The sequence below is a fragment of the Dama dama genome, chromosome 9 (genome assembly GCF_033118175.1).
Source record: "Dama dama isolate Ldn47 chromosome 9, ASM3311817v1, whole genome shotgun sequence".
NCBI lineage: Eukaryota > Metazoa > Chordata > Mammalia > Artiodactyla > Cervidae > Dama > Dama dama.
Genome location: NC_083689.1, coordinates 59,792,197 through 59,801,794, shown reverse-complemented (window position 1 = coordinate 59,801,794; position 9,598 = coordinate 59,792,197). Strand labels below are relative to the sequence as shown.

Sequence of the window (9,598 nt, the reverse complement as noted above, 5' to 3'; positions counted from 1 at the left end):
ACCCCCACCTAGAACTTCTGGCAGAGATGGAGTTGGTATCCCAAGGCACTGGGCTCCCTCTCATGTGGGTGCTCAGCTGGAGTTTCTGCAGTCTGATGCTCAATCCCTAACCCTAGGTAGATTATTAAATGCTGTCATCCACAGCATCCCCAGGTAGACGGCTTTAAATTCTATTTGGAAGGCTAGAACTCAAATCCACCTATATGTATGCTTCATCCTCGCAGGCAGGCAGTTCTTATATATTTGTGATGTCCACACCTCCAAATTAGTTTTTGGTCACACACAAAAAAAGAATAAGAATTTTCAACTGCATACACAGTTTGTATTTTTGATTATTGATTTTATACAAAACTTCTTAGCATACTTGGCATGGGGAGATTATTCAGGATTATTGTATCTCTAGTTCTCTGATATCATAGCTAGAAGTTAATGCACAGTGACTAAGAATGACAAATCAAGAAACAGTGGCTAATAAAACATCTCTGGAGTATACACAAGAAATTGATGTTATTTGCCTTGAAGAAATGGAACTGCTTAACTTGGGTCAAAGGTGAGAGAAAGATTTTCCACTGCAAATCTTCTAATCCTTTTGAATTTGAATCATGTATTATTTAATTAAAATCTTAACATTTCTTAAAATTCTTAATAATCTTAATATTCAAATAAGCCTTGCATTGAGAAATAGTGCCACCAATATATTATTTCGATATAATTTACTTCCAAAAGAAACAAAAGTGGCTAAAGGAAAGCCTTGGTCATGTGGCCCTTCTGTATTCAACTTTTTAAACTATGTGCATAAATTACTTTGAAAAAATGTAAAACTAATTAAAAAGAAACAAAAATCATCCCAACCAACTTGTCTTATGTGTAAAGCCACAGGGGTGGGAGAGACTAGTTTCCCAGGGTGGCGGAGCTGGGATAACCACTCAGGTTGCTGTATCTCAGGCTGGACCTTTCCTTAACATGAACAGACTCTTGGAGTAGCTGGTGTCTAAATGCCTTCTTTTAATTATTCTTAGATTAAGACATTTTTAGAATATTTGAATAAAATTGACCTCTCCTCATTCTGATCCTCTGTGCTAATAATTGTACCCTTTTTTATTCATTCAATTACAAGCAAATTGACAGGAGACATTTATATGAGGCAGCTTAAACCCCAGCTAATGGAGTGCCTAATGACTAATTGATCAGATCCCAACCCAGAGAGCAGCTCTGAGTGGCCTAAAGGAATTTATGCAATTAGTTTAGGTTTGGTAGAAATTGAGTGCATATGAAAGTAAGCTTTTTATGGTCTTGATTTATGAGGGCTGGGCATTAACTATACCTGCCAAGAGATGAGCTGCTTAGCAAAGCCTCAGGCATTGGGGGGCACTGAGGTGGGCGGGGATGTTGGGTCGGAGCTGCGTTGATGGGGGCAGGGGGGTAGCGAATATAGGAAAGAGATAGTGACCTCAGGAGTGGGATTCGGGCAGAGGGCTCTTGAAATTATGGTGGTCCCCACTCCCGATGTAATTCAAAGTAGAATCAATATTAAATCCTAACTATGTATAAAGAAGTCCAATGAAATTCTGATTTTCCCAAGATGAGCAGTAGGATTTGTGTGTGTGTGAAATTCTAAAATAAGCTCAAAAGAGAGGGAGTACTATTTCGGTACCAGTTTGCCTCCCGCGTAAGACTGGGTCGGATTGGGCCGAAAGATGGAGCAGAGAACTGATGCTTTTTAGAGACAACTCTCCACCCGTTGAGGACCGGAAGCAACAGTGGGGAGGACTCCCGGGAGGAGCCGGGGGCCGGCGCGTAACCCTCTTGGCGAGATGCTCCTCCCCAAAGTCCGGGGGATGGGGCTGGCTCCCGGGCCGGAACGCTGCAGAGGGGAAGCCCCTCCCGAGGCGCCAGGCGGAGCCAGGCGAACCTTGACCCCGCGGGGGAACCCGGGGAGCCGGGCTGGTGCGGAAGCGCCGTCACAGGGCGGAGGGAAACCTGACCTGATCGGAAAAGAGCGATCGAAGGCGAGGCTAATTTGTCCGCCGGGGTCTTCACTGGCTCCGTCTGCCCGCCGGGCGGGTTACGCGGGGGCTCCCGCCGCTCCAGGAAAGAGGAGAAAGATGGGGAGAAGGCTCTGTGCGCGCCCTAGGGACGCGGCCCGCCCGCCCCTGCACTTTGGGACCAGACTTTCGCGCCTGAGAGGTCAGAGGGAAGCTGAGAGAGGGTTGTGTGAGAGACCGGTAACAGAAAAAGGAACAGAGATGTGAGAGGCGCGGAACGGAGACGGGAAGACCTGCAACCCGGCGAGGACGGCGGGCATCCTCGCCTTCCACCACCTCCCCAGATCGTCCGGCGACTCCAGCCTGTGACACGGCTTCTCCGCCCCCATTCCTGGAGGCTCCCCTTCCCTGCCCCTCGCCAAGGGTGAGGCGAAGAAGCAGTTTTTGCCACCTCTCGCCACCAAACTGCTAAGTTCACGATCCGCCCTGGGCAAATTACAGAAACACTCAATGCTTCCAAGTTCTCATCTGTAAAATGGGCTTAAAAAGGATACCTGCTCATGGTGTTGTTGAAGGATTAATAAATTAACGCACGTGAAGTACTTGGAACAAAACCTCACGTGTGGGGAGACCTCAATACCTGTCAGATACCATTATTATTCATTTATCTAACGAACACTTGTAGAGCGCTCACTCTGTGTGTGGCCCTGCGCTTGATTCAGGGAGGCAGGAGGGAACTGGGTCTACGTGGTGCTTGCTCGCCCCAAGTGCTTTTATTGCTGAATAAATTAACAGGGTGCTATCAAGGAGTAATAAGGGCTAAGACAGAAATTCTACAAGGTAGTCTGATAGAGGAAAGAAGATTTAAGGTAGAAAGAGTCGGCTAAATCCCTCCGCCTTTCTCTGGGCCTCAGTCTCTGGGCTCTGCGCTCCACATCCATCCTGAGGCAGTCTAACCCCGGGCAGACAGTGGGTGGAGGGCGGGGAGAACAAGCCGGGGACCCCCATACCTGGCTCCTCCTCTGCCCGCTGGAGCCCCACCCCTCCGGGTGAAGCCTGCACCGGGTCTTTGTCACTGACAGCTGATGTTTGCCAGGAGTCTACAGAGGAGCAAGGCTTGGGTCCAAGGAGCTGTCAGAGGGTCAAGCCTCTTAGTGGGAACTACACATTGGCACCATGGACTCCTGAAAAGCGAATTCCTCCTTCCTTCCTAGCTAGGATGCACAGAGTGCAAAGAGATTTTTTTTTTTTTTTAATGCTTTCTAGCTTGCCTCCGACAGACACAGCTCTCACTACTCTCATTTTGCACATGATCAGATGGTGGCTTACAGAGGGAAACTGTTGATCCCACCTGACTCCAAATCTGGCAATTTGCCCCTGCAACACAACCTCTCATCTTTCTGAGTATAAGTAATACTTTAAAGAGAGTATCCATTAATGCCTACTATGTGTCAGGCCCTGGGCTTATGTGATTTCACTTACTCATGAAAGCAATCCTGAAAGACAGTCTTTTTTTTTTTTTTTTTCCAATTTGACAGATGAAGTCACTGAGGCTCAGGTCAAGTCACTTATTCAGGTAAGAGATGGAGAAGATATTCCACCCTAGGTCTGTCCACTCCAGAACTGGAGCAGTTTATATCTTAGCAGGAAAGTAAAATAACCCAGGCTCAAAGTAGGGCCAAGAGAGGGTCAGGCACACTCAACAGGGCAGGGGTCACTGCCCTCCATCCTGAAGATTCCTCTTCAAGGTTCCCAGGGCCCATGTCACAGAGGACCCCATCTCTACCCGTGATCAACACAGAGGGAGGCAAAGCCTCTTCTAATTTAAACAGGAAGGAAACATTGTCTTTGAATGGAAGCTTGATATGCAGACCACCACCTTGGCCCTGGCCTTACTCCTGACTTGTCTATTCTTGATGGTCTCTGTTTCTCCTTGTAGTCCCCAGAATCCAGAGAGGATTGCCCTAGAGGGGTCCTTTCATTTACAAAACTTCATTCATTCAGTTATTCAACAGATATCAATTGTCTGCCACTCTGGGCCAGATCCTGAGCTGGCATTGAGCTTGAAACCGACAAAACTCACACTACCTGAGGGCAGAGGAAGTTCCTGGCCAGAGATCACACAGCCTGGACCCAGAGTTCCTACCTCACATTCTGGCTGCCAGGGCTTCAGCCATGCTGACTTGTGTATGCCTGGCTCATTGCGGGTCAGTCCCTGGTTCCAGCCAGGCAGGGGCTTACTCTGGTCCACAGATAACTCTCAAAGTTCCACCAGGAGAGGCCAAATGCAGCTTTCCATACAAAAAGCCCTGAGAACTGGGCTTGCCTTCTCTTGGCACAGGCTAAAGAAACCCCTAGCTGGGCCTTTGGGCAGTGAAGGCCGCCAAGTTAATGGGACTTGGGAAAAGCAAATTTGCTCCACACTGCTTTTCAACTACTCGTCAAAAAATTTTTGTGCGGTTTTACAGCCGTCAGCAGAGCCTTAGAGAGGTGATGTGACTTGCGCAAGGTCACGCGATTAGGAAATGATCCACCAGGATGCAAATTGGGCCTGCCTGAACCCCAAACCGGCTGGTACCCAGACCCCCCCGCCCCCCACCGCGTCCTGCTCCCGGCCACATACACACACCACCCCTCGAGAGGTCTGTGCCTCCACCGGACGAATAACAGAGGCGACTGAACAATTCCGGAGAAACCGCAGCTCCCAATGCTTCCTGGACAAGCCCAAAGAGAGAAGCAGCGGCGCCGGCCGGGCGCACTCGGGGGGTGAGAGAGGGTGGGGCGCGGCGTGGACCGGGCCGCAGCTCCCGCCCGCAGGTAGAAACTTGTCAACGTACGGTGCGCATACCGTCCAGGACGTCTGAAGCCGCTGACGCAGAGGCGCGGGTCCCACTCAACACCCCGCCCGGCCAAGAGTGACACAGACCTTGCATTCAGGCGACTCATCGCGCCCTCTTCAAAAAAAAAGTCTCCCAAACTTTTGATGTTATTAATACAATAAACAAATAAATAAGCAAATAAAAAACATCAGGGAACTTTTCGAAAAAGGAGATGGAGGCGGATATCGAGTTCTTCCCCGGGTCAAAAAAGCCGAAGGCTCTTACCTGCAGGAAACCTCGCAGCCCGCAAAGGCGCGTCTGTCTGGAACGCTTCTTCGCATCGGCGCGGGACTTTCACGGCCGCCTGCTCTGCAGCCCGGCTGGGCTCCGGCCCTGTGTTTTATACCACTATAGGCAATTAATATTGCATCAGCCGTATTTTAAATTTTCAAAACCCACAATATAATGTAATGGCATAAGGGCATTTATTATTAAAGGACACCCGATGGAGGGGAGGTGGAGGAATCGCTGGGGCTGTTGCGCAAGGCGGCGGAGACGAGCTGAGGTCCAGGGACTGGGGGCGATCCCCAGGTTTGCTTTTGCAGTAGGGGGGCGTGCTGCGCGGAGGGGAGACCTGCTCTGCTCCGAATTTCAGGCCGGACGTGATGACCCACAGTTCTTTGAAGACACGGAGGAGAAATGTACAGAAGACTTCTGGGCTTGGAACATTCATTTTTAAATCATGAAGGTGTTTCTGCGGCTCACAAATAAGATTTCCTCCCCCTTTTAGAGTGTGTCGAAGAGAGAGGGAGAAGGAAACTGGCATCTGTTAAGCACCTATTGTGAACAAGCGCTAAGATAGGATCTCTGCGGCAGGTATCTTTTTACCACCGCTACCCCCATACACCACCCCCCCCCCCCACCCCACACACACAGAAGCCAAAATAGACGCTGGAATAACCTCCTGGACGATAATTCCAAATGAATTTCTGAAGTAATTCCAAAGAAGTCCTAACGACTCAGTCCCAGCAAAGAACACCTTCCTCTCTCTTTGCATCTCTCTGCTCACCTCCCACCTAGCCCTTTGGATCTTTTAAAATAATGTTTCCTACTAAGAGCCAAGCACCACCAGATGCCTTAAATAAACAATCTTACTCAGTCCTGACAATAACCTTGTGATAAGTATTAGCATCTTCATGCTGCAGACAACCAACGGAGACTCAGAGATGTTTAAGAAACTGGATTCAGGATCATTCAGCCAATGAGTGGAGATACTGGGGGCTCCTACTCCCATTAGTCAGGCCTAAAAGTTTTCAGTCTGAGTCAAGTTGAACAAATAGAAGCTGACAGATTTGCACTCGGGGAAGTGTGGAGGAAGTGTGGAGGAAGGATCTGGAAACTCTGAGGTCCAGGGAGGGTCTGGGTGAGAAGATAAGGCACCCAGGGGAAAGGAGCAAGGAGAAATAATTGCAGAAGATCGGCCTGCTAGAAATGACAGTTCAGCCCTTCTGGGTTCTCACTTCTAAATCCTTTCAGAGACTAGTACTCCTTAACCTCCGAGAAAGTAAAGCACCGCGATTCGGGTTGAAAAATAAAGCATTTATTTTAGAAGTTAATTCAAGGGGTAAAGAGAGAAGGAAACAATATTTTATTTGCATCTATTCGGACAACAAAACCAAAGGTCACACAGCAACACGCAAATTACATGAAGTAACGAAAGATAAAATGTGACGGGGCCAGAGGGACTGGGGTGAAAAGGACCCAGGCCAGTGGTTTGGCCCCACGATCAGCTCAAAACTGTTAGTGAACCTCCACCAAGAGGTTGGGGGATGGAAAAAAGTGGCGGTAATAAATAATGGTAAACAACGATGCGAACAGTAATAAAAGCGCAACGAGGTGAGCCGTGTTAGAAGGACTTGCATATGTTCCGGAGAGTTACAGTTACTTTCGTTCGGGCAGCCGCCTCTACGCTGCTCTGAGAGTCTGGAACAGCGAGCAAGGGTCAGAGAGTCCTCAGTACGACCGGAAAGCTACCGATCCCCTGCCTTCCTGCAGGCAGGCTTTACCCCTCCAACGGCCAGCAGATCGTGGAGGATGGGCCACAGCAGGGGCCGGCTGCTGCTTGCAAGCCAGCTACAGGATTCCACCATTTTCAGTCGCTGAAAAGGGCCCACTTTTTCTGGAACCCACCTTATGGCGGAGAACAGCTCGGAGCCGGCAACTCTCTGCACATTTTCCCTGAACCTAATCCATGCTACCTTAGAGAACTTACAGCAAACCAAAGGATGAGAGGGATAGAATTTAGGTGGGGAAGGGAGTATAAGGCTATCCTTTGGAAACATACGTGTATTTTATATACTCTAAATAAATCTCCAGTACATGTTTGTGCCCCACTTAGACTTTGTATTATTACTTATCACTTCCTTCCCATCCCTTCACCCCTTGTCTAATCACGCTAAGCCAAGTGATGCCTTCACGCCAGAGTCGTGCGGTCGGGCTAATTGACTATCCCTTGCTTTTGGGCTCCTGCCCTGAGGTTGCGCAGTCCTGGGCGCGAGGGAGATTTTCAGCACCAAGGAGAGCACAAGTCCCTCCAGGCCTGCCTTTCCTGAATTTTTTTCTTAGCGCCCAAACTTTTCTGGTGGGAACAGAAAGGAAAGAAGGGAAAGAGAAGGCCGGGAGGCAACCAATTAGGATAAAGGGGAAAGTCTGTGACTTCGGGGGTGAGAGCCTGACCTGCCAGGAAACGTCTTGGAGCCCCCATAACCGTCCCCCCCCCAACTCCAGGGGGACATACACTCAGCTCTCCCGGCCCCGGACGCCGTGCCCCGTCGCAGTCAGTGGACAGCCGAGTACTTCATTCGTTTCTGTTTCTGTCTCTGGTTGCAGAACCAGACCCTCACCACGTTCTTTTTAAGGTCCAGTTTCTCGGCGATGGCCGCGATCTTTTCGGATGAGGGCCGCGGCTGGATCGCAAAGTAGGCCTCCAGGGAGCGCTTCTCTGGCGCCGCGATGGACGTGCGTTTGCGCTTCCGCTCGCTGCCATTGAAGAGCTCCGGCTTGCTGTTTTTCTCTCGGTAGGCGGCCTCGGCTTCCTCCAGCCAGGCCTGGAGTACCGGCTTGAGCGCAATCATGTTGTTGTGCGAGAGAGTGAGAGACTCGAACCTGCAGATGGTGCTCTGGCTGAGCGAGCCGACGCCGGGGATCTTGAGGTTGGCCAGGGCCGCACCCACGTCCGCCTGGGTCACCCCTAACTTGATGCGCCGCTGCTTGAAGCGCTCAGCGAAGGCCTCGAGCTCTCGCGGGTCCGACTCCACGTCGCTGAGGCAGGCAGGCATAGCGCTATGAGGCGCCACGGCATGTGGGTGGCTCATGCCCATGGCCTGATGCAGGTGGCCCATGGCGCCCAGGTGGTGCGGGTGGATCTGGGCCGGCATCACCGAGTGCTCGGGGGCGCCCAAGCCGCTCACGCTCAGCGTGGGCGAGATGTGCTCTAGTAGGTCGCCCTCGAGGCCCTGGTGCACGGCGTGGTGCGGGTGCGAGGTGAGCGCGGCCGGGTGGGAGATGGGCACGGTGGACGAAGTGGACGTGCAGGGCACGCTGCTCATGGTATGGTAGGTGGCGTCGGGCTTGAACGGATGGTTCTTGCCGTGGGAGACGATATCCACCGCCGCCAGAGCTTCGGCGCGTGCCAGCAGGCTCTCATCAAAGCTTCCAAATATATTACCCTGCAGCTGCAAGCGAGAAGGCGCACAGCACGGTCAGTGGGGAATACTGTCAACTCAGGATTAAAACACATTTTCAAGCAACCGAGATGCCTCTCCTCAAAGCCCAGGTCATAAAAATTAATACGGAGACAGAGGCTCTGCTGGAACAGACGTGTGGATCAGAGACATGAATGAGAGAGAGCGCGCCGGGAGAGAGCGCGGGGGAGACAAGGAGAGGGGTTCAGACAGCGGCGATTGTTCTGGGCGACATGAAAAAAACATGAAGCAAGTGCCTGTCAAAAAATGTGCCTTAGAGCGGTAATTATGCTCCACTACCTACCTGCGGGGCTGGGAGACAGACTCGGCGCATGGCCTCGGAGCCGGAGTGCAGGCTGGAGAATTTGGGTTCTTGAAGCACCGGGTGCATGCCGAAAGGCTGCTTGGCGTTCATGGCCATCATCTTCGCGCGCCGGGCAGGGAGGCAGCGAGGGACATGGATCAGGCTCTTCTCGCTTGCTCGCCGCGCTCCAAGTGAGCGCCGCTCAGCGCCCGCGCTCCCCTCGCCCTCTCGCTCGCTGCCTCCCCTCTCCCCCACCTGCTTCTTCACTCATCTTACAAGCAGCCTGCCAGGAAGGGCCCGGGCGCGCGCAGGCGTGCTCACGCGCCCGAGACTCGCAAGGGCGGCCAGGGAGGCGAGGCCAGGCGGCAGCTCTCCGCGCGCCTCTCCGCGCGGGCCCCCGCCGCCCCCGCCCCAGCGTTTATACCCCTGCCCGGCCTGGCCTCCCCGCGTCCGCCCCGCCCCGCCCGGCTCCAGCCAGCAGACCTTCCGGAACCTTACTTCTTCTTTGGGGACTTTTTCTCCCCAAAGTCCCAACCTTTCCATCCTGTCCCAACTCGCACAAGCCAGAGACAGAAGGGCAGCCGTGGGCCAGGAAGCTGACCCTACCCCAACCCACCGCGCGCGCGCGCGCACACACACACACACACACACACACACACACTCACACACTCACTCACTCACTCACTTTGTCGGCCCGACTGCCGCCAAACTGCCCATTTCCAGGGCGCTCCTGGCCCCACGCCCGAG

At 52.2% G+C, this 9,598-nt stretch overlaps 1 protein-coding gene across 1 annotated transcript; it reads right to left on the bottom strand.

The window, feature by feature from the left end:
- Nucleotides 1-7,641: 7,641 nt before the first annotated feature.
- On the bottom strand, nucleotides 7,642-8,971 carry POU4F3 (POU class 4 homeobox 3). The gene is made up of 2 exons (XM_061151645.1): nucleotides 8,852-8,971; nucleotides 7,642-8,538 (listed from the first exon to the last, which is right to left on the bottom strand). The coding sequence occupies exons 1-2, from the start codon at nucleotides 8,969-8,971 to the stop codon at nucleotides 7,642-7,644; spliced, it is 1,017 nt and encodes a 338-aa protein (XP_061007628.1).
- Between the last annotated feature and the right edge of the window lie 627 nt (nucleotides 8,972-9,598).

Bases quoted from the DNA above. Each gene is read 5' to 3' on its own strand.
- POU4F3 (XM_061151645.1), bottom strand. From the start codon at position 8,971: ATGATGGCCATGAACGCCAAGCAGCCTTTCGGCATGCACCCGGTGCTT. The intron at 8,539-8,851 runs GTAGGTAGTGGA...TCTCGCTTGCAG, and splicing joins TCTGTCTCCCAGCCCCGCAG to CTGCAGGGTAATATATTTGG.